This window comes from Vidua chalybeata, chromosome 1 (genome assembly GCF_026979565.1).
Source record: "Vidua chalybeata isolate OUT-0048 chromosome 1, bVidCha1 merged haplotype, whole genome shotgun sequence".
Lineage (NCBI taxonomy): Eukaryota > Metazoa > Chordata > Aves > Passeriformes > Viduidae > Vidua > Vidua chalybeata.
In genome coordinates this window covers 32619474-32644192 of record NC_071530.1, presented here as the reverse complement: position 1 = coordinate 32644192, position 24719 = coordinate 32619474, and the positions used below count along the sequence as shown (strand labels likewise).

Genomic DNA, 24719 nt, shown 5'->3' with positions numbered 1-24719 from the left:
TGTGTGTTCTGTGCCTGAACACAGCCTCTGTGCCTTCAGCTCTCTCTCAGGACATTGACTGGCTGACCTTCACCCAAAGCAGCTCTTCTGCTCCAATGGTTGCTTTTGAGAATCAAAATAAACTGTTCTGTGTTACTACACCTGAGATGTAGTAACTGTTTCTGTGAGCTGCAGAATGACTCCTAAGCAGCAATGCCCTCCTTGTTGTCCTTCTACCCAAGGCTTGCTTTTCCCTGGTGTAGTAATTGCTTTATGATCTGAGGCTTGTTCCCCAATACCCGCAGTTCCTCACTTTATCCTGTAACTGAGAATGAGTTTTAGCAAACGCAGACGTGTGTCTGAGCAGCTTTTTGCTCGTGGTGGAGCGGGAGGGGTCCGTGTGAGCGGGCAGCTGAAGGAACAATAACTCACCCTGCGGTAACAAGGCCGTTCTGCAGAGCCGTCTGCACGCATCTCGTGTGCCAGCAGCAGCTCCGTGGCTCTGACAGCCTGCCCTCCTGAGGCACTGTCTGCAAGGGAATGGCAAATCTCCTGTGGCTCTTTAGTTATTTTCTCCTGAAAGACAGGAGGGATAGAAGTGGGGAAGAATATCAAGGGCAGAAGTGGAACATTGCAGAATCCATGGTATATTTATGCTGGTGCCCTCAAAGAAAAAAAAAAAAACCCAAAAACCCAAACCAAAGAAACCTATGTGATCAGCATATCTAAAATCTATGCTTACTGTCAGAAAACTAACCATTTCTTCTTTGGCATGAAAGACTTTAATTCAGACTATTAATCCAGATTTGTACTGCAAAGAAGCCCTACTTATTTTCATGTGAAAAATAGAAGGGGATAGTTCTTAAGCTGCAGTTAATCACCTTAGCTCTGCTCAAGCTAAATGGAAGTCTGCCAATTTACACCAGCCTTAGCTTGGTGTTAGTTGATATCACTCCAACACTTAGGTTATTTTGAGAAATATATATCAAGTGAAATTTGAGTTGAATTTTATTTGCTTTTAGCAACATCTGATTGGTTTTCACATATATTTTTTTAAATTGTTGTTGAGAGACAGGTGTAGGTATCTACACATGTTTATGTGGAATTCTTGCATTCTAAAGCTTAACTGTGCTGATCCAAAGCAAAACTATGAAAACTGGAGCTACACAGTCTTTCTTGTCTGCTTATTGGCAATCCCTACTTCCTTTTCTCTTCATGCTCATCTCACTTATGCATATGATTTCTAGAAAAGTTGGTTAGGTAAGGCAAATTTTTGAAGACATAAATGTAGAATTGGTTCACAAAATGCCAATATAATTGCCCATCATTAAATTCAGTTTACTTGTGCTTTTAAAGGTGCTAAGATTATTATTTGGATATATATATGTGTGTGTGTGTGCATATATATGTCTAAATATATGACTAAAGCTCGGACAGCTTTATGTAGGAATAAGCCAGCTAAGTTGCATTGATTAATTTAAAAACAAGTGTGCTCACTGATGCTTGCTGCTATTGCATACTGACACAGTACCAAATGATATCACATGGATAGTGCATTTTATTTTACTCTGAAACTCAGGTTGGTGGTTATGCTGTAGACTTAAAAATGCCAACCAGAAAGCTGCAACTCACTGAGATATAGATGAAGTTTCATATTAATAGATTTAAAATTAGTACTACTGGAGTTCTAATATAAGGTGAGCAGAAGTAGCTCACCTTATATCAGCTTTGCTCATAAGTAGCAAAGTTTGTATGCTTCAGAGAAGAGCCAAACAGTTTAGTCAGCTTTTCTCATAACCGTAAGTAAAATGGCTGTGCAATGGCACTAGGATGAAACAGTTTGAAATTGGTTTTTAACAAGGCGTTGACAAAGCATATGATTTGTGTGTCTTCCTGACCTGGGTTTTACTGAAAATGAAAGATTTAGTAAGATGTACAAATAATTAGGTATTTGAATGACTATTATTTGTAGTTACATTAGAGAAGAAAACAGCATTCTAGGCCACAATCAACTGGTAATAGTACTGGGTAAAAATTTCTTCAAATTGGAAGCTATTTAATTATACTCCTCAGATCGCTCTTACACAGAATTTCCCTCACCTCTTGGAGCATCTGATGATGGGCACTGCTGAAATTGAGCTAAGTGTGAAAATGTTTACTGAGGTGTTGTCAAAGGGCAATCTTTACCCAGATAAGGTATATGGCCATCCCCGTATTAAGGCCTTTTGAGCCAAATCCATGCTGAAGTCATTCAACATTGTGTAAAATTTTAAATGACTTCTAGTGTCAAAATTTTAAATGATATCTTACTTGTACACTGAAAAATAGCATTTAAAAATGTGTGTGTTACATCTTAGTTGCTTTTGGGGCTTCTTTGGGAAGTGTGGAGGAGGAACAGAATGTCTGAATTTGGTCCTCTTCAGATATGGTACTTCAATTATTTTACACAATCACTAGGTTAGAAGAGACCTTCAAGATCATGGAGTCCAACCCAGCCCTAACACCTCAAACTAAACCATGCACTGAGTGCCACATCCAATCTTTTTTTAAACACATCAAGGGATGGTAACTCCATCACCTCCCCTGGCAGACCATTCCAGTACTTTATCACTCTTTCTGTAAAAAAGTTTTTCCTAATATCCAACCTATATTTCCCTTGGCGCAGGTAAAGACTGTGGTAAGTTGATTTAATTTATGCAGAACTTTTCCCTTCCTCAAAATTTAGTTTTCAGCAAATTTTCATGGTTCCTTGAGTTTTTCTACGGCTTGTGGACAGCAGTTACATTAATTATCATGCCACCGTGCTCAATGACTATATACCTAGGCTAGATCATACACTTTTTTCCCCTCCATGTAATTGATGCCTTCAGTCCTTGTCCATGATCATGGTCCTTAACTGCTGGTTGTCAGAATTTGTGCATACAACATTAAAATATTGTGTGTTAATACTTCACTTGTTCTTCTTTGGAACAGGCAGGCAGTTTGACCAAACAGAATTCAACGTCAGCTGGAGGTAATTTATCGTTTTCTTTTTCAAGTAATGAGTCCAGGATTTCATCTTGGCTACAGTCTTCTGAAGACATGGAAAAATGCTCAAGAGGTAATTATATTTGAAGAAAATTGAAAGTAGCCTAATATTTCCCCTAGTTTTTCCTTAACAATGAGAGTATTATACACCAAGTAGTCATTACTGTTAGAATTTTCTCTGAAACTGGAGGAAGGAAAGATGTGGCTGTCGATTAAGTGGTTAGTCACTTTTTTGCAAAAGAACTGGTAATTTTGGATGTGGGGGTATCAATTGTGGGCAGCTCTTCAAGGAACCAATACATTTCAGTACGTTTTCTTTTATACGAGAACATCATGTTCAGTAGTAAGATTTGAACATCCTTAGGCTGGAAAAAGGGAAGCATACAAAACCTAGTAACTTAAAAATTACTAAGTCTTTGTACTTCAAAGTCACCTTCTGCTTTCATACTTTCCTAAGAGCAGGAAGATCTTTCTCATGGTGGGCATGTCTATGTGATATTTATTTGTTAAATTTCTACCTACCAGTGAGCTTCATCTCAAATGCAGAGGAGCCTCACCTCTAGTGTTGATGCCTGTGGCATTGTTACCCTCACCATGAGGAGCTCTGAAAAATCTCAAACTGTAGAAATTATCACTTTATTCTCATTTTTCTGCATCCAGCTAGGAAAAGATATCATGATCATTATACACACCACATAGATGCATTTCAATATTTTGAATTTAAACTTGACTATAGGATACAATCTTTTTATCAAGAAGTTTAATGCTTTTAGTCAAGGAATAACTTAAGCTAGCTGCAATCAAAATAGGACTAACCTACAAAGAAAGAAAACTGTCAGTGTGTCTGTTACTTTAGGGCAACTGAAAATACTCTCTTGTTCCAAACAGACCTCTCCAACTGTCACACATATTTACTGGAAATGAACCAGCTGTTACAGAGCATGGATGTTCTTCACAGGACATATTCAGCGCCTGCTATAAATGCTATGCAGGTTTGTTGTTTAAAAACAAAACCAAAAACTGATTTCCCTTACAATTCCAAAAAATAACCCCAAATCCTAAAGAATCAAGGTGTTTCTTAGCGTTGTTAGATTTATGGCAGTCTCTATTGTTTTTGTCTGTGTGTTGTTAAAAGGTTGGACCTTTTGAAAGCCCAAAGAAGGAAAAGAGAACACACAGGAGGTGGCGATCCAGAGTTGTTGGGAAAGAGGCTAAAGGAATGTTACAGGTAACTTCAGTTCTTTCAGAGCCCACCTTCCTACAAACCTTATTAATTGATCACTTCTTGGCATGACCAGTTAATGAAATATGAATCCTTTTTAAGAGGAGTCCTGTGTTAGCTCATTTTAAGTGGTAATATATCAGACAAAAGACAAATGTGATGTCATTGATATCTGCAATAGAATCTGTCCTGCTACCTTCAGGACACTGGTCATGTTTTTTACCCATTTTCAGTCTTCTCTAATTTGTTGGGTTTTTAGTTTTGTTTTTTTTTTTTATGAATACGGATTTTTGCAAATTCCCTAGATAGTTTTGTGCACATTTGCATCCAGAGGCCATGTGATTAGATACTTACAAGTGGGGAGAAATAACCTAACATATGCAATAGCTCTCAATGGGCTTGTTTTTTTGAGTTTGGCAATCTCCCCTTATGGCACCTTGGGCAAAGTTGTAACTCTGCTTTCGTTTGCCAGGTGTCATCCATTCAAAGCTTATTGATAATTGACAGTAATTTTTTTCATTTTTGGTGTCTCCAACATGGAATCCAGGTGGGTATAATAAAACAAAATTTTGTTTATAAAAACATCACAAATTACTATCCTACTTACAGGTGCCTTCAGTATTTTCTGCCCCTATGAGACTGCATGCTTCCAATCCAAACTTATCTACAATAGATTTTGTAGAGGAGAAAAATTACTCTGATGGCTCTGAAACATCATCAGAATTTAGTAAAATGCAAGAGGACTTATTTCATATTGCACATAAAGGTAAATGAAATTGTCTTTTATAAATGGTTTTATATCATCCCAGTTCAGATAATGATATAACTTCTGAGAATGCTTCCTGTTTATTGTTTAGAAAACACCCTTCCCTTAATTTCCTTGAGGAATTGCAAGTGTTGAGATCTTGAGTAATTTGAAAAACATGGCTTAATCACCACTTTTTACAGTTTTTATTTAATAGAGAACTGCACCTTGATTAATGTGCTAAAAGCCTAGATTGTTTTATTTGTTGCCAGAAGGTAAAATACCTAAAATCAATTGCTAGAAATACAGCAGACTTTACTCTCTTGTGTTTGCACGCATATTTGTGCATATGGGCACATTTATGTTTCTATATTCTGTGTGCTTCACTGTAGTTCAGAGTCAACATTTGTTGGTGATGCAAGGGTTGCTATGGTAGTAACCTATTTTTAGTGAATACAGAAGAGTAAATCATGCAAAGCAGCCAGAGGGGGAGCTTGACTAGAAATATTTCTTCCCTCAAAATCATTTTTCATTAGCAGTGCTTTGTTCCATCACCCTCGCACCAGAAACATTTTTATTGTTTAAGTGATCTTGGTGAGGGAGACACTTAAGCATTTACAGCTGAAAGGCTTTTGGGAGTATGGGCTTTGTCCCCTTTGGCACATGATAATGGTTGATGGTATCAATAAACATTCTGTGCTTGCTGTTCCCCCTTGGTGCTGATGTATCTTGATTCTGTTATGTAAGGAATGTATGTAAGTAGTAAACTTCATAAAGCCAATTATAGTGAAAACTGACGTGTGTTTTCCAAAAGAAGAAAAGAGGTGAGGGTTGGATGTAGTGGGAAAAGTTGCTGTTAAGCAGAGCAAAGAAATCATCTACTCAAGATCATCTTACTGGAATTGTCCATGACAGAAATTTTGGTTAGGTTGATCCACACATTTGAAGGGACAATTAACTTTGTTCTAATGACTGCAGAATCATTTTACTAGGTAAAATGAATGAAAAGAATGTTGAAAATCATAATGATGAAAAATCATTACAAAGAATTTTTCTCTAAAGATACTTCATAGCACCCCCCTTCCAAGAAAGAGTAGTGGAGAAATCTCTTATGTCATCTTTTTGATACAAATGGAATAAAATGTAACACTAGTCATTTAGTAGGCAATAATTCTTGAAAAGTAAAGTTAATATACAATATATTAAATGTCATTGAAGGTCACTGAAGATTCTAGTCATGTTATCTACATATAAAAGAAAGCCTAACAGAATAGATCACACTGGATATATTTCCTTCCCCACCCTGTGGTACTGTTAAAGATTTCTTTGGATAGTATACGAATTAGCTTTGGTAATGGTTGTGTTGGAATATACCTTAAGAATGATTTTTTAGAAGACTAAATTAGGTTACATAACTACTCAGTGAAATGATGAAAATTCAGGTTAACTCAGAGTGAGTGATTAGGAGAGAGAAGTATTGGGAATTTCTTGTTGTTTGCCCTTTTCATGCATCCATGCTCAGATTTTCTATCTTCATTTCCTTGTAAATGGATTCATTTTTGCACTGGCAAGTCTCATGACTGTATTACAGGGCTTGATTAGGTCCTCAGAAGTCCTCTAATACTCCAGTTAGATGAATGTTGAAAACCTACACAGACAAATACTGCTCAAATAAATTTTTATTCCATGTGGTTTAAGAGAAGATGCAAGGTCATAATGGTGAAAAAATTGTAAAAGTGCATTTCCCCTATTAAACCCCTGTAGTGATTTTAAAATTGCTTGATCTGTTGTCTGATTTAAATGTATTGGGCTGGTGATAGTGCCTCAGGAAGATGTAGAAGTAGCAGCATAGCATGCACATCATTCAGGATCTGACCCTTTGAGTCACTAAATCATCTAACAAGCTGGAATTTCTCTATCACAGAAAGAAAGAGATAACAAAACACAACACCACAGTTGACTTGCTTGTGGGGCAACTACTAACCCTATAGCTGTGGCACAATGTGTTATAGCTGCCTTTTTTTTTTTTTTTTTTTTTTTCCCTATTTGATTATTTTTCCTTTCCTCTCTTCTTCTCCCCTACTGGAATTTATAGAGGAATATGGAATAGAGTCATGACCATCTGAAGATTCAAGCTAATTGGGAAACAAAAGCAAGTGAAGAGCAGTTGTGGTTAGTTAGCTTTGTTGCCATCTGTCACAAATAATCAGAGTAATTTTGACTGTGGCTAATATAGTCAACACAGTAGCCTTCACCATGAACGTGTTGCTACAAAGAATCTACCCTATAACCTTGATTAATATTACTTGTTTTTAGTAACCCACCCTGGATCTCTCAACCTAAATTCTTGTTTCTGTCACTGTAAATGATGCTTTATTGGAGTTTTATGTAATTGGTGTGTATACAATTGGCTGCAGCTGTTTTTAACTGTCACTTTTTATGAACTGGTTCTAGTTTACTTCACCTTGAGGTCAGCTTTCAGCACCATATCTACAGAGAGAGAAAAGCTGAAGCAGATGCTGGAGTACGATGCATCCTCATCTCCATCTGCACAAATAGTGGGCTTGAAGAATGCCTTAACATCTGTAAGTGACATGCTGAAACTCACCAAGCTTCATTGTCATCAGATTCTACTTTTAAATTTTAGGGGAATTAATTTCCGTTTCTTTAGTGTCAGCTGTGTGCTAAAATTTGCAGAATTTAATTATAGTAAGTTATTATAGATCGTGTTTTTCAGAGACTTTGCTAAATGTTAAAGGTATTGTCAAAACATCGGAGTTTGATAGATGGACTGATTTAGGTATGTAGTCTAATCTGTATCATTTGAGATGAAGAATCAGAGGGCTGCTCTCTGACTATAAGTCTGCTTTCTTTCTGAACATGCTACTACTCCCTTCTGATGGGTTGCAGGTTTCCTTTTCCTTATCTAAACAGCACTCAAATATTCACTGTATGACTTGGCATAAAACAGAGGTGAGGGTGGCTGAATGCACTCAGCTGTCCCTTCTAATGTACTAGAGCTTCACCAAGACACTGCAAAGCAAATTCAAGTACAACTTACTTATATTGACTTCCAAACTCAGTTATCTCTCAGTCCTCTAAAAGCAGCAATGGAGCTATTAGGGCAGAGTTCTAAATGACAAAATATTGTGCTCTTTAAAAAGGTGGGGATTTGGTTGGTGTCCTTTATGTAAATGATAGAGACCAGAACTTTTGAACTTGGTCATGTTTAAAAATGACAACCAAACTGATCTGATTCCAGAGCAAGGAGGGCAATCATTACCATGGCCTTAAAATTTCAGTGTTTATTGTAAACACCACATCAGAAGTAGGGGAGACTCTTTGGCACTGATCAGTGTGATGTAGATCATCTTAGAATTATTTAAGTATGAAAACTTCCCTTTGCTTTACAAAAGCTACATGTGATTACAGTTTTTAAGAGCATGACATGCCTCTTTGCCTGGACCTGTAGAGGCTGTGATGTCTCCGCAGTGTTTAGAGAAAGTTGAAGCCTGTTGTGTAATAACTGTATTTGTTCATTTGCACTTCTGTTTTTGGCTTTCTGATGTTCCACTTCTGATATTTGAATAGGTGACTTTTATTTTTTCAGTGTTATTTGTCTACCATTTTATATCAGAAAATCAATTTTAAGATTGCTGAACTTAGTAAATATTCAGCTTAGCATGAATTATTTTGTTTTCTGGGCAGTGAAATGTGGTTGTCCATCTTCGTCCTGTATGTGTCTTAAAAATAATTCTGTTAGGTATTATCTGATGCTTAATTAGTCTCGCAGCCCATCTAGAAGTCATCTGTGAACCTTGGCTTTTTCAGCAAGGTAATCACCTATGAGAGCTCTTCTTAATCTGCAGATCTTTAATGTCATGCCAACAAAAATTTTCTCACCCTGTATAGCAGAGATCCTGTAGGAGACTGGAATGTGCTTCCTTTGAAGACATTTCAAAGCATGGATATGATAAACTTGACATATTTTTTAGACTTCCTTGCAAGAAGGTGTCTGGTGTTAATGACTTTGGCTTAGTGTTTGTTGTTCATTTTAGTTTGTTTTCTGTACAGGAGGAATGAAAAAAAAATCACTCACAGGCTGAAAGCTATCAAACATTAGTCTGTTTTGTTCCCATCAGCCTGGCAGTGGAAGAAAAATGAGCAGATTTAAAGTGGATAAACCACCACAAAACTAGCATATCTGCCTCTGTTTCTCCCTCATTAAGATAGTATCCTTGACCTACACACATTTTAAGAGAAGGAAATACAGAATGGGAAAAGATACAATATTTCTGGTTTGGGGGGAGGAATAAAACAGCAGGAAGAAGAAAACATTTTGTAGCAAATAATGAAAATGGGAAGTTATCATTACAGGAGAGCTCTTTTGCACTTGCCTGATGAGGATTTAACACAGTGCTGAGCATTTGACGCAGTAGGGATATGTAGACCTTTATGGTAAATTCAGAACACATGTAGGTAAAGCCAGAAATAAGTTTTCTCCCTTCCATCATCGCATTGATGATGGCTTTCCTGGCTTTCCTGCACCCAAAAGAATTTTCAATACAAATTACTGCCAAAAGCAGAAGCATTTGTGGGATAAAGCGGATGTGTAAACAGCAGGGTTCTCCACATCCTGGTATTGATTCAGATCACTAAAATGGGATGTAAGTCTTCAGTATTGTTCCAAAATTAATAACACAATCTTTTATTTCAGAGACATTTTCATTGCAGGGTTAGGCTCTCTTCCTACAAGTCTTCTCTAATTGACACCTGTCTATCAAATGCAACCAGAATAAGTAAATGACACATAACAAACATGAGTTTGCAGTAGAGGCTTTTTATTCTGACCATTGCCATTATAGTCTGGTAGGACAGAAATTGTACCTGTTACCCGTGTGAATTTATGTCTTGTTTCTCTATCATTGAAAGGCAAAGGAAACTGCCAGTATGGGAAAATTGAATGGTTTTGGATGTGGCAAGAACTAACATTGAGAGAGGCTATGTTGGAGATGGGGGTGCAGGAAGAGAGCTGGAAAAGAAAAATATCCCTGCCATCTTTGACTTTTTTCCTCCACTGATGTCTCTGTTTCCTCACACTGGGGAAAAACAGTTTTAATTTGACAGAGAAGGAGTAAGGTTTGAAGCATTTATAATAAAGGATTTGCTGAACCTGTAAAAAAAAGGATGTGGTGGTGGCATTTTATACTACACTTTAAACAGTCTTTGCCCCTTTTTATACAATAAAGTCACGTTTGAGTTAGTTGAGAGAACTTTATATCCCCAATATTTTTTAAATATTCCAGGCAATAGCACAAAACACAGATCTTAAAGACCGGTTACGCAGAATACATGCCGAATCTAAGATCATTGATTCAGCATCTAATGCAAAATCAAGCCCAGATTTGGTGAAGGTGGGTATGGATTTCCTCTTTCAGTGATGTCCTGTTCCTCCAGCCCCTACATCTAGACAGTGCTGCATAGCTGCCTCTTGTCCTGTTCTCCATGTCTCCCCTGTGGTGTGGTGTGTTAGCAAAGCCAGTCTGCTTTCCTGGTTGTGAGTCATTTCTGGTGATGCACTGTGTGATATTTGATTCCAAAGACTTTCTTTGTGAGCAGGTTTCCTGAGCATATCTTCCATTGCTTTTTGCTACTGGTTCCTGGTGTTCTCCCTTGCCTGCTTCTCATTCAGCATGTACAGAGCTGCCACCTCCTCACCCTGTCACCCTTGTGCCACTGTTTCTCTTGCCCTTTTAATCCTTTGTTAAGTTATGTAGATCTTTTGTCACCCATCTAAGTGCTGTTAGCCCAGAATGTTGGCTACCAGTGTGGATCACGTAGAGGTTTAGAACAATTACCAGACATTTCCATGAAAGGATCAAAGTTAATGGGACATACAAGAACCCTTTCAGCCATTTAGTTGTCTTTGTGTGAAGCCAGGGACTTTTCTACATCCAGTTAGCTGGTTTGAGGTTCCACTGATATTCAGACAGTTTTTTGGCTTGCTGCAGAACGCAAGTGAATATGGTGTAATTATAGGTCATAAGATGTAAATGTTAATGGTGTCAGTGAGGGAAGGCAGAACTGTGTTATTTGTGATGGATTTTCCTAAATGTTAACTCACACAGAAACCTCTGCTGTGCTTGTAGTATTAATCTTTCATTAGAACTTGTGTGCATGTAATGCTGAGACTTTTATGTAACTAATTATTTCCTTTTATTTTTAAAGACAGTTTAGTCATTCCAGAACAGATTCCATCTGTTCACTTCTGGTTCAGTTCTGGTGTAGGGGAGCTGTGTTTTGGTCATATTTAGCTGTTCAGTTTTGGATTTTTTGCCTTTAGATAGTTGATCATTCTGATGCCTTTTGCTTTAAAACCCACAAGAATTTGAACAGCCCTTAAACTGCTATCCAGAAAAGCTTTAATGCATTGTTACTGAGTTTCAGGAATTATTTTCTTTTTTAGTGGAGGTCCTTGCAATGACAATGGGTTATTTCTGAAACTTGTGCTATGTGCTATACACACACAAAGTGACACACATGACAAAAATAGCTTTTAGAAGGTCCTTTGGAGGTTGCATTCACAAATTCCCTCTGGGATGGCATTTAAGGATGAAATTGCTTATACTGGAGAAGCTTCATTTTAAGACTGTGTGAGGACTATGATACAGTAATGCTGCTTTGAGGAAGACAGGGCCACTGCACAGAACTTGTCACTAAATGATGCATTGGGTGCTCTCACCCACCTGTGAAAATTGAAGCAGTATAACACAGTATCTCAAGCCTTTGCATAAGGGAAAAGTTTTGTTTGTCTATTGGGTAATTTAATTTAGTTCACATGCCAAAATGGGAATATGGAACAAGAAAAACTGAAGCCTATGTGTCACATATAAAAACCTGATGCTCTTTTATGAGCCTTTCCCGCTCGCTTTCCTTCTCAGATTCAAAATAGTATTGGAAATAATCCCAGTAGCAATGCTTATGGTGTGTATGGTTTGGTTTTTTTTTAACTTGCAGGCTAATGTAACTGCCTTCCTCTAGGAGGGACAATGTTGAGGTTCTCTTTTATCTCTGCTGTAAAAGGAGAGGTTTTTCAAGTCTTTTGCAGAGCAGTTTGTTTTGTTTCCATGTCACCAATATCAGTGTGTACTGAATAACATTCCATACGATAGCAAAACCTACCAACAGAAAAGCTTTGAAAGAAGGTTTGTCGGCTTGATTCTGGGCTTGTCACGTTGTTCATTATGTTGTTCTGAAAATAAAATACTGCAATTCCTGCAAAATTATGATGTGGAAGCCAGTAAAGCACCTCATGCAGAAAATCTTGAGAGCAGCTAATACACTCATTTGAGCCAGCATAGCTCATTTCGTTTGCATTGGTGGAGTTATCAGGGAAAACCATAGCACACAAGCTTTCCAACTTCTTTACTGTCACCACAGAATGAGAAGTCTCACTGGTCACCCCACCTTTGCCAGGCCACCTATTGGAGCTCTGCTTACACCAATGATCTGTAGTGCTTCTGTGGGAGGGGCTATCAAGATTCTCTGTGGCAGTCAGGTGTGCCTCCAGCAGCAAAAACAATTCTGGTTATGTGGCTTTAATGATATGTTGGTTTTGGGTAACATGGAGATATCTCAGGAATGATTTCCAAAGCACAGCATAGAAAATTAGTGAATAAAAAGAGCTAGGAAAACATGCTATTATAGAGAAAGCCACTTTACCCCTCTGAATTTTGTATACTACTCTGTGGCAGGCTTTGCATTAAGCAAGGCCTGAGCAGGAAAAGATGAATTAATTTGCTAAGATCAGGAAGGAATGTGAATCAAGGGTGTAATATAAAGAGATGGGAGTTTTGTTCTTTTGTGGGCTTTTTGATGATACATTTGGATATATCTGGCTAAATCATTCAAATAGCAAAGCATTTTTATATGCAGCACCTTAGGTGATTTACTGAATATGCATTGCTTTATTTTCCTTCTTTTTCCTTCTCTTTGGTCTGTTTTACTTTGGTTTTAAATCCCACTTTGAAACACATGCTGTCGTTCATGTAAATTGAAGAGGAGCATGTGCAATCTTCTCCCAGTGTTTTACAGCCCTTCAAGTTAGGAGACTGTGGAATTGCATGCATGAATGTTGTTTGTGCTACTTCCCTGCTCAAAACTTTTTTTTCTTTTAAACAGGAAAATTCAAGAGAGGAAGGCAGAGGTCTGGTTCACCAGGTCTCCAATGAAAGCAGACTGTCTATCGCTGACTCTCTCACAGAATTTTTTGATGCACAGGAAGTCCTGCTGTCTGCTAGTTCTTCAGAAAATGAGGTCTGAGCAAGAAGATTGACATCATTCAGATGTATTTTCTTATCTGCTTATTGACAGACAATCTTTTTGAGTGCTAACTACATCAGAAGACTGCCAGAAAATTTAAATTTTCAAAACATTTAGAAATGAATATGCCATTTATATTTATTTGTTGTCGTTGCCTCTTCACTGTAAAGGGTAGCAGGTATTATGAAGTCTTACATACACAGTGAGGGAGATGGCAATTAAGTAGCTTGTATGCAGATACTGCAGACATTGTAGTCTGCCTTGACTCGTTTTACAGGTGCCCAGGGAACTGCACCACAAAAATACTTATTCATACCTGTCCTTGTGGTACCTGTAGGTACCTTGAGGCTGATGTCATGCATACTGAAATTTATTAGATCTTTGTTTCCTCTCTTGGGTTTCATAAAAAACCTTGGCTTTTGATATGAGGAAAGCCTTAGTTGTGAGGCCAAGGAGAGAAAGTATGTCTCCACTCAAGTTAAAATTTCAATTATAGCCATCTCTCCCAAATTCAACTGTGTCTTCTTAGGACTTTGTAGTACTTTTCTGTAGTACTGAAAGACAGCTTAAACAGTTCAATTATACTAAAACAATAATAGCAGCTGAAAGTAATAATGTCCACATGCATTTGGGATTATTTTAATGAGTGATGTATCTTGCTTATTCCCCACCCCACACTCAGGTATCAGATGATGACTCATATGTAAGTGATATCAGTGATAATGTGTCAGAAGATAACCTAAGCAATGACATGGAGAATGAAAGACAAACTTTAGGTAAGTTCAGTGGGTTTTTCTATGTCATGTTTTGAGAATTTTGTTTCTTTTTGTTTGGGATATTTTTTTCTTCTTTTACTAGATAATTTGATATAATGGGTTTTGAGATGTAAAAAGCCTGTGTTTTTTCTTGTATAGACTGAGATTGGTTTGGAACGGCAGATTCTGGCTGATCTGCTTATCTGGACACTGTTGATTAAGTAGGATGGTGGTTCTGTATCAGCAGGGGAAACATCTCTTTTTTTGGCTTCTTTGATGCAACTCCCACTCTTAGTTTTTCATGGCCACAGGATTATTTCAAAGTAGTAAGGCCCAGCTGCTTTCATTTTTTCAAAAAAGTAATTTTTTTATTGTCACACAGTTTTTTCAGTCTGCAATTTAGCAACTGCATTCAGAAGTCCTGTTGTTTTAGCAGAACTCAGTGTTTAAAGGAACATGAGAATAATTACTCCCTGGCAGCTCTGGTGCATGACCATAAGAATTTCTTTCTTGCGTGTGTATTAATCATGATAGTGTTGTTAGTACCTATGCTAATTTGTCCTTCTAAAAAAAGGAGAATTGGTAGCTACAACCTAATTGGTTTTGTGCCTTGAACTCATTTCAGCTAACCACAATGTTCTTCCCAGTGTAACAATATATTTTTATTTTCAAAAATGCTGAACAGTGATTTCTCACTAGCAGCTGTTTCCTGATCATCTCAGAGAACCAACAGATTCCTATGAACGTGGGTAGTTTGATGTGTATTCTGTAACAGTTCAAAAGGAAGAATTTTTAATTTTTTCCTTTAAAATAGGAAGGTGTCAGAGTCCAGGACATCCCTCTGGCTGCCCTGGCTGTCTTGAGACCCTGGCAGGGGACTCAGAGACCTTGGCAAGAAGTCAAAAACACCTGTGACTTCAATTTTAGCCTGTGAGAAAATTTGCCAACTCTGTATGAGGAATTACAAGCCACAACAGTTTGAGTAATGCAGTAGCTGAATTGACACAGGGTGAAAAAGTAGGATTTTGGGGGTTTTAGAATGTGATTCAGGAGTACAAGATGGAGGGATTTGGGCATGTCCTTCTTCTTGTCCTCCATGTCTTGGTGTGATTGTGACACTTTTCTATTGGTTTAAAGTAGAGACACGCTGTCTAACATAGATGATAGATATTGGCACATTGTTATAAATACAATACACGTAATTTCTTGTATAAAAGGTAAACGCCGCCCAAGGCGACATGCAGAATGCCATGGCCTCCTTGCTAGACGGAGCTTGGCAGGTCAGAGAAAGATTGTTATAGATAAGGGAAAATAAACAACCTTGAGAAGCTGATCCTACAAATTCCAACTCCTTCTTTGGCTGCACAAGCTAGGAAACAGGACTTTTACAATCTTGGGGTCTTCCCGACACACAGAGACACCGCAGACCCTGAGAGGAAGGAATACAAATGAATTTATCTCATTATCTGGACCTTAGAAAGCTGTATTAATGTGGCAGTTCATCTTTTTTTAACAAAGACTGTCAGTGAAACTTTTCAGTATTAGAAGCACCTCTGCATGCTTCTGGTACCTGCTATTTCTGTGCTTTGGGCAGCCTGCCACTGCCATTAATAGAAAAGTGGATGTCGTTTTCCTACAGGGCTTTAGCTGCACCATAAATTGTGGGATTATGACAAAATCCTCTGGCCACTGTAATGTAGAAGGTCAGATCAGATGTTGATAATGGTCCTGTTTGGCTTCAAAAGTCATTGACTCTAACTGGAGGTCAGATGTCTAAACCTCCTGTGGCATTCATCCTGTCTGTCACGGCTCTTACAAACCAGAACTGGCTGGGCCTTTCTGTAATGGAGACTAGGCAAAATGGACTGGTCCAGAATATGTAAAGGAGCCAATTGGTATCCTGTTTTTAATCATAAGCTGTCAAAGGACATAGCCAAATCCCATTTCTGGGAGCTCTTTTAAACACAGATAAGTTTTTAGCATTTACCTAATTCCTGAGTTATCTAAGGGAACATCCTTCTTTTTGGCCTCTTCTGATATTAAATAAATTCTTTCAATAGGGAATTATAGAAGTCAGCTCCTTAACTCTCAACAGCATAATTGTTTCAGGTATATTTTTGGACTCGCAGTGCCCATGCCATTTTTAAGCAAAAAGAAAGATACAGACAAGGGGCTGCAAATAGTTCACCTGACCTTGTTAGAGTAACTCAGTCATATAAGGAATTACAACTTCTAGTTTGCCAGTGGCAGGAAAGATGGAAACTCCTTCCTCAAAACTCTGAGGATACTGATTACCCTTTAAATGTTCCACGTGTGGCATGGCAGGCATGGGGAAGTTTGTCCTTGTGGTCACCTGTCACTGCTGTAAGCACTGCTGATGCTGTGCTTATGTCAGTGCCAGAGAAGAGGAAGTACTGGGTAAGTGCATTTAAGGGCAGGGGTTCTTCAAACATGTGTAGCACAGAAAGAGATGGAAGGAATTAAACCCCAGTGTGGGTTTAATTTGTCTGTCTTTGAGACAGAGCTGTGTGAGGAAAGCCAGAAAAGGACAGGGGTTGACAGACTGAAGCTATGCCTGAGAGTCTCCAAATAGTAACTGATCCTAAGGCAGGAGCTTCCTAGGCACTCCTGAGGATGTGGAAAGATAAAATATGTTCTTGTAGTGGCAAACACTTCCTCTCTGAAACAAAAGTGATATACAGCTATGCAATATAATCACTTGAGACTAGTGCCTGTTGTGGAAGCTTGTAGTTCTATTTGGATTTTGCTACAAATCGTGTCATGGCACACTTAGAGCTATTTATCCTGTTCTAATTGCTTTGATATAGGAACACAGACTTCAGATATTCATGTCAAGGACTCTTCACTTGAGTCTCTTTTTTTTTTTTTTTCCCATCTTCAGCAAACCCATAGCTCTAAAGTTGCTTCAGCTTTTCCATCCATAAAACATGTCAGTTCTCCATCAATATATGGGCATATCTCAAGTAACATCGCTAAGTTTAAATGCTATGGGGAGCAATGTGGAAAAGCCTGAATGTAAATTTGTGGTAGGTGGTAGGAGTATGCAAAGAAGTAGGAAAAGATCAGTAGGAGTAGTTATTATCCTTGCATCTGTAAGTTATATCTTGCCTTCTGGGAAGTGTCAACTTAATTGAAGCTCTGTCAAGGAAGGAGGTTTTATGTCCCCTAAACAGATAGGAATCCATCTCTGTTACAAATAAAATAATTATAACATTTACTCTTTCAAATTCAGTGGAAAGTCTGAGCCTTTTCTTACGGATTTTAAGGGAAAAGAAGGTCATTGTTATGCATCTCTTGTACTTGGCATTTTACTTCCGTTACTGTTTATAAAATGTGATTCTTAATTTTGTCATTTTTATAACAGGCTATGTTCAAACCACAAGTGAAATACTAAGTGATTCGTGGGTGGAAGGAAGTTTTGACAGAAGGAAAGATGGTTGCATTTTAATGTATGTTTGCAAAGGGGGATGAAACTAAGAAAATGTAAATTTAATTGTTCCGCCACTTCCTTCCTTTTCAGATTGTATTTCTGAAAGCGGAATTGGATGCAATTCTAAACGGAGAACATGTTTACCAGCTCCGTGTCCTAACACAAGTAACATCAGCCTGTGGAATATCCTGAGGAATAACATAGGGAAGGATCTCTCCAAAGTGGCCATGCCCGTTGAGTTGAACGAGCCACTGAACACCCTGCAGCGCCTCTGCGAGGAGCTGGAGTACAGCGAGCTCCTGGATAAAGCAGCGCACACACCAAACCCCTTCGAGCGGATGGTAAATACCTGATTCCAAATACTCAGGAACATTCAACAGAATTAGAATAGAGTAAGCATGAAAGCAGGGCTGAAGTGAAGATGTTCTATTCCATTGTTTTGTTTCTCTCAGCTGAGAGGCAAAGTCTCCAAATGTCTGTACATAATCACATAGCCATTATTTTTGCCTCTTCTGTTCCATTTCTGTTGCTTTTTCAGAAGGGCTCTCTCTCCTCAAGTACCTTGCTGTTCTGCAAGTTTAAACAAAAAAGGAGCTTATTTCTGTTTTGCAGCTCTTGCTCTCCAATATTAAAAATTTACATCAAAAAGGGAGGAGGGGATTAAACTTAGATAGTTCCCTCTCAAAGATGAAAGCTACAATAGACCTTTTTCAAGGGTGTCTGATGGGGTAACACATTTCTTCATAGAGATCCTGGATCTTCCAGCCCTACATGACTGTGATATCTTTATATTAACTAAATAAGCTCCATGTTTCTTATTAATTGGTTTTCTGAAGTTTTTGTGTTTATCCAAAATGTTCAGGATCTCAAAACCAGGCTGTATGCTAGGTACAATAATGATGTCATCCTTTTCCAGTGCAGAGCCCTGAATTCTGCATTTGGCAAAAGAACAAGAGAGAAATGCATTTGTTGTTCTGCTTCCAGGTGTACAAGAGCTAATTAATATGTAAGCCCATAAATAAAGGATTAGAAGCTCCCTAAATTCTCTTAAATGGAAGATACATATTTTCCCACAAACTGAATTAAGCCTTTTCAACTCAGTGTATCTTATCTCAAAATGAGGTTACTAATGAGAGTAGGTAGTCATGTTATAAATACTAATTGAAAAGTCTCTTTCCTCATTCTGGCATTTTCAAGGGTTGCAATTTAGAGCCTATTCCCAGGGTGTGGTCATTCACTGGGGGTTTTAGTCCATAGCTTTTTTGTTCTCTTGAGAACATATGCTAAAAGGAAAAGGAAATGAGCAGTAGTTGTTCAAAAGGGAGGGAAAAGAAGCCTTTCCCCTCCTCCCCACACCCAAGCATCTGGAAATTACCTCAAGACTGGTGTATTCTTTGCCTTTGAGAAATTCCTGAAGCAAAATTTAATGCTAGCTGTTGCATAGTAATTGCAATAGTTCATTGCAATCCACTGAGCCTATCCTCAGTGGAGTTGTTTTCTGAAACTGTGAAAAGAGAGTATCTACACTTTCACAAGATGGGAAAAAGGGAATGAAAAGAGGGAAAAAAAGTGTTACAAGAGACTTGAATCAAACAGCCCTGAATTCTAATTCCTCATGTTATCTTGAGTTGACTGCAAAAATTTGGAAGGGCTACCTGTGTGTCAGTCATGATCAACAGTTTCATGATTAGGTAATAGCACCCAGTAGACAAAAAGCAATTTAAGTCAAATGGCATTAGAAAGAGCAAAGTTGGTGAAAACTGATTCAGTACTTCCTGTGCCATGTTTATGAAAAAGATAGTTGGTACATTTATGGATTTATGGAGTCACAGATGGAACTATAAAAACCAATTATATTAAATTTAACAGTGATTTTTAAGGTTACTTCTCTGAACTGTGTTGCAGAATGCTAAACTGTTTCAAACACTTTTCAGAAATGCTATTTTCAGTTGATGAAATTTGCAGTATCTGTATCTGACCCTAACGATTCTATCCCTGACCTATTGAATGACTCTGAAAATTGAATAATCCTCTAATGTGTGAACTGGGGCTGAGCATGCAGGAGGTGTGCATGTTTGTAGCCTGCAAATGAAGTGGAAAATACAGAATCAGGATAAAGCTTGCTTTTTTTTTTTCTTTTCTTTTTTTTTTTTTTTTTATGTCTGTTGTAAATTAATTAATCTAAGTCCCAAATATATACTTCCCAGGTGTACATAGCTGCCTTTGCAGTCTCTGCCTATGCATCCAGTTACTACCGAGCTGGAAGTAAGCCATTTAATCCTGTGCTTGGAGAAACCTATGAATGCATTCGTGAAGATAAGGGTTTCCAGTTCTTTGCAGAACAGGTATTGTATGCTGCAGCCCTTAGAATTGCTACTTGATACTCTGCTGAATTCTAAATGTGTGGCTGGAATTCTCTAGAATTACTGGCAAAATACAAGATTACTCTACATTACCTGAGCCCAGCAAAACCCAAGAGAACTTGCTGAATTATAAACAAAGGGAATTGTTTTTTGAGGAAAGTCTGCTATGTCGGGCATGGAACATCACCACAAGCAGCTGACACTCGAGGAGCAAAGGCTGGCACACTGCCTACTCCAGTAACAAGATAACAGGGTTGAGGAGAGTGCAATTCCCCATGCTGAAATCTGATCACAACTGCAACAAAAGTTTACATTCTTGTCATTTTCTTTTGCGTGTGATCATTAAAAATACTGTATCTTCAGCTGTTTAATGTCTTCTTTGACTCACATGAGGGATACATTTGTTATAAATCAACCACAAGTATTTCTAATGGCACCATGACTATTTCTGCTTCCTGTCCAAATACTTTGTAGGCTAAGCCTTTCAAATTTGCAACCACAACTGAGTAGGTGAAGGTAGCATATCATGGTCTGAGTGTTTATGAAGATAATGCCCCAGTAGGAGAATAATTATTAAGTATGGATGAAAAATACTAAATTTAAACCAGCCATGCTACCAAAATTGCTCAACTTGAAATGTATGTTAAAAAGAGATAAAATTCAAATATCTGGTGCCTAGCAAAGTAAGAATGACTGAAAGCTGTCTTATTCTGTCTAGATATAACAAAAAAAAAACCCAAAAAGTGCAAGTAGGCAAAGGTGTGCAACCTAGAAATTTGCTCAGAGAAAGACTTCTAAGAGGCTTCCTTTAGGAAATGAAATGTGAAGGTACAGCATTTTGCACATTATGTTTTAGAATTGACAAAAAGGAATGTTATGTGATCTTTCCTTAGTCTCAGGAAATGTCACAGGCAAGAGTAAAAATAAGGAGGGGAAGAAAACCCAACAGAAAGTAATACAGTCAAAACAAGAATCAAATTTAAAGTTCATGTATCTGGTTAATCACTGTGCTACTTCAGTACTAAAATGATGTGTATAAAGCACTCTAAGTACCAGCACAGCATGAAATTTGAGTAACAAAGTGGCAAATAAAGGTTAGCAATGAGTTTAATGTTACACTGAATTAAAGGAAGATATTTTCACTTGAATATTGGGTAAACGAGTACAAAGGCTAGTTTTTATAAAGAAGAATTTTACTACATGAACGGGCTTGTGCTATTAACAACTGTTGTTCTAATATGAGAAATAAGTGAGGTGAGTTTAGAGTGGTAAAGTTACTGTAAGAATATGGGGTGGGGAAATATTAGGAACAGAGGGGAGGATGGGAAGAAAGAAATTTAATGCAGTTTGCAAGCATTAAATGTTTCTCTTCACATCAGGAACAGTGGCTTATTGCTTGCACAAGCATTTTGATGCTTACTCCAGATACCTTGTTAATGCAGGCAGAATGTAATGGGATAGACTCGCAGAAGATACAAAAGTAACAAAGATTCTGTTAAACCACTAGAGGGAGTTTAGAATAACTCCTGTTAGCACTATGACCTTACTCTGGAATTATAACAGTTTAAGTGAGAGCTAAGTTTAACCCATGCATTATAGAGACATCTGGGCTTAATCTGGGTACAGTATGTAAGAGTGAGAGACAGTGTTGCTCTTGCTGGATTAGGCCATAGCTGAAAATAATTAGTACTTCTTGGTTTTTTTTTTTGTTTGTTTGTTTGTGGTTTCTTTTTTTTTTTTAAACCAAGTAGAGTATGTTCAATAAATAACTGGATGCCTGTGGGAAAAAATGCTCAGTAAGAGATTTGTGAAATGAGTAATTAAAAAAAAGGAAAAGTTTATTTGAGCCATGTAGATGGTTAAGAAATTAAATTCATAGTGGAAAATAGCAATTTGACTTGAAAATAAAGCTGCCCAAAGAACAGCAGGCATTACACATCTTAAGAACTGGTCCTGGTCAGTTGTTAGTTGTGTTAATCCAGAAGGGAGAATTCAAGTCGAGGAGGAGTGGCTGCTTACACTTCGTGCTTTTTTTATTTACTGTTGCATTTTAATAGTCTGAATTGTTTGTTTGCTCACAGTCCTTGCTTTGCTAGTTTGGTGGTTGCCCTAATTCCTGCACATGCTATTGCCCAAAGCTGATAAAATGCAGTGTATGTGGTTAGAGTTTCACACTAGAAACACCTGGTGTGTCACTGCTGCAGTAGTAGGGATTGCCGGATGGAATTTCCTGGCTTGATTTCTTCACTCCTGGCCCACTTAGAGAGGCTGATCACTACCTCCTCCCTCATACTCAGTGTTCTGTGGTTATTCACTGTACAGAAGCTTTTGGCCCATTGTGTTTTTGGTTTTTTGAAAATTTTTGTCTGTGCACTCTAAGTGTGGTTTTTGTTAATCTGCTAAGAGGTCCTAAGGGTAAATTTAATTATCACCTTAGAGACAATGTACTAAGTATATAGCTAGCTTTTCACTCGAACAAAATCTCAGGCCATTTAAAATAAATGTTTCCCATTTCTTTCAAGGTTTCTTAGGTCTGAGAACCTTTATTAATCTCACTGCCTCCCCCTTCAGGACACAACTGCAAAGTGAAAACTAATGTTCAAATTGTAAATGCCATATGGGAATGAAGGAGAAAACAAAACAAAATAAGCCAAACCAAAATGACTGTTCAAGTGTTCATATGTTAATCTTTCTTCCCCCTCTCCTTTCATGTCTTGCTATTAGGTCAGCCATCACCCACCTATTTCTGCATGCCATGCTGAATCTGTGAATTTTGCTTTTTGGCAAGGTAACTCTTCAGTCTATCATTTACTTTTACAGTGTTCATAATGTTTTCATTGTATGTCTAATAGGAAATATCCAGAAATTAGGAAAAGTTGAAATTCCTTGCTTAAATTTTTATTAGAATGATTTAATGAAATGTTAGCCTCTACTTACTTGCATGCTTCTTACGTGGATCTTCTGCTATTATAAAAATTCTCAAGAGATTTTGCTTTGTTTGGATTTTTTTAGTGTAAGATTAATCATTATTTTCATGTACAAATATCTGCTCTTCTTTAAAATCAGGGGTTTTGGGGGGGATGTTGTTCTTTAGTAAAGAAGAATTGTACTTCAAGCTATTTATAAAACAAACAAGCTCGAAGACAGCATGAAAACACTACAAGTTAAAACATGAACCTTGGCAAATCTTGTAAACCTGTTCTGAAAGCAATTTTCAAAAATGAGCATAACAGCAAGGATAAATACATTTACCTTCTCTTTCTCTGCTGGTATTATTACAGTATGTAAGATTTTGTGCCATTTGACTACTGCTTTTTTCAAAAGATGTGTGTTGGAGCTTTGTCTGCTGTGTATTGCTAGTGAAGGTGTCAGCCAGTAAGAGCACCTGTGTGATTAGATAATTCTGGAGTGTACACGAAACATAACTATGCCTTTTAACTCACTTAAAATCTGTCACCCCAGGGGTTTGTCAAATCACAATGTGACCATATTGTAATCTTTTTTTTTTTCCTGATTGGATATGCTGATTTGATTATAGTTATTACAGATGGAACCATACTGAACAGATATTGGAACCCATTAGTCTGGGTTTTATTATTCTATGTAATTCTTTGCTTTGTAAACAAATACGGGGACACAAGAATCCTTTTGTTCATAGCCCAAAAGGGAAGATGACCAAAAATTTGTTCAGTAACTTGAACACTGTATAAAGACCAGATAGCAGCCTGTCTTAATAAAAATAGATGAGACTGATTTGTTTAACCAATCTTGACAACTGTTATCATTCAAATATTTTAACCCTTCCATTTAGAGAATGAAGTTTTCCTAATGAGAGCTGAGAATCTGATTAATGTGGGAGTCTAAGATTTGGTCTAGATGAGCACAGGACATTCAATCAGGGTGCAGCAGGGCTTGGGGATTTTTGTTTGTTTTGTTTTTAAATATGGCTAGCTGAGCTTATGGGAGGGCTAGACAAGGATATTTTTTCCATTGTAAAGGCAATTTTTAAATGCTGCTGACCTCTTGTAATGACACTGTATTAACTTACATGGAAAGATTAACACCAATTTAATCATAAAGGCAGTGAGTTCAGTTCTGTCTGTGTGCAAAGACCTTTTCACTTACTATGTCACCTTCTCAGCTGAAAAGGAGACAGCAACATTGCCAGGGTAGTGCTGTCATCCCACCAGACACTGACCTTAGTTCATGTGTTCCATCACCAAGACATCTCCCGATCACATCTCGTGAACTGAAGATGGGCTCTCACAAGGACCGATAGTTTGGAAATAGTTTTCCATGACTTATGAAGCTGGCTCTGCTTTTGCAGAGGAGTGTTGACACATGAGCAGTGGAAATGAAGGACATTTCAGCTATTCCAGCATCTGTGCCTGAATTAGTGTGAGCATAGCTTTGAAATAACACTTTGCTTTTTCTCTTCTGTCCTAAAATTATTGCGTGATCAAGTTGCACCCCGGCTCTCAAGGTGTTTCCCACATGCTGATCTCTGTGGGACAGCTTTGCCATTTATGAGAGCATAGAATTTGGCACAATCTGGTAATGCATTTTAATTGTTAAACTCGGTGTACCTTTGCCTTTTCTCTTCCATTCCACTGCAGAAGAGAGAAAGCCAGGACAGAATTTGCCTCAACATCATCATACTGGAAGTAGCTTTGGAGCACTTGTGCAGTGTAGGAATCATAACAGAATCACTGTCACTGAAGATGCTGACCCAGCACTAGACTTCAAAACCAAAAAATGCAAAAGGTCCTTTTCTCACATGATAAAAAAAGTAACTTTTTTGCGTGCAGAATCCTGCCTTATATCCCAATCTAGTCTTTTCAATGATAGGCAGCTC

General features: G+C 37.8%; 1 protein-coding gene across 2 annotated transcripts in view; it reads left to right on the top strand.

Moving 5' to 3' along the window:
* Positions 1 to 24719, top strand: part of OSBPL3 (oxysterol binding protein like 3) — an 86414-nt gene that overhangs the window by 48921 nt on the left and 12774 nt on the right. The window contains exons 8-18 of one of the 2 annotated variants that reach the window (XM_053950949.1): positions 2953 to 3079; positions 3895 to 3998; positions 4142 to 4234; positions 4838 to 4994; positions 7428 to 7558; positions 10280 to 10387; positions 13155 to 13289; positions 13978 to 14071; positions 17592 to 17842; positions 19709 to 19846; positions 22589 to 22652. In XM_053950949.1, the coding sequence (XP_053806924.1) occupies positions 2953 to 3079; positions 3895 to 3998; positions 4142 to 4234; positions 4838 to 4994; positions 7428 to 7558; positions 10280 to 10387; positions 13155 to 13289; positions 13978 to 14071; positions 17592 to 17842; positions 19709 to 19846; positions 22589 to 22652 (1402 nt within the window). The remainder of the gene's footprint in view (positions 1 to 2952; positions 3080 to 3894; positions 3999 to 4141; positions 4235 to 4837; positions 4995 to 7427; positions 7559 to 10279; positions 10388 to 13154; positions 13290 to 13977; positions 14072 to 17591; positions 17843 to 19708; positions 19847 to 22588; positions 22653 to 24719) is intronic. The other variant, XM_053950958.1, reaches the window with a different exon arrangement.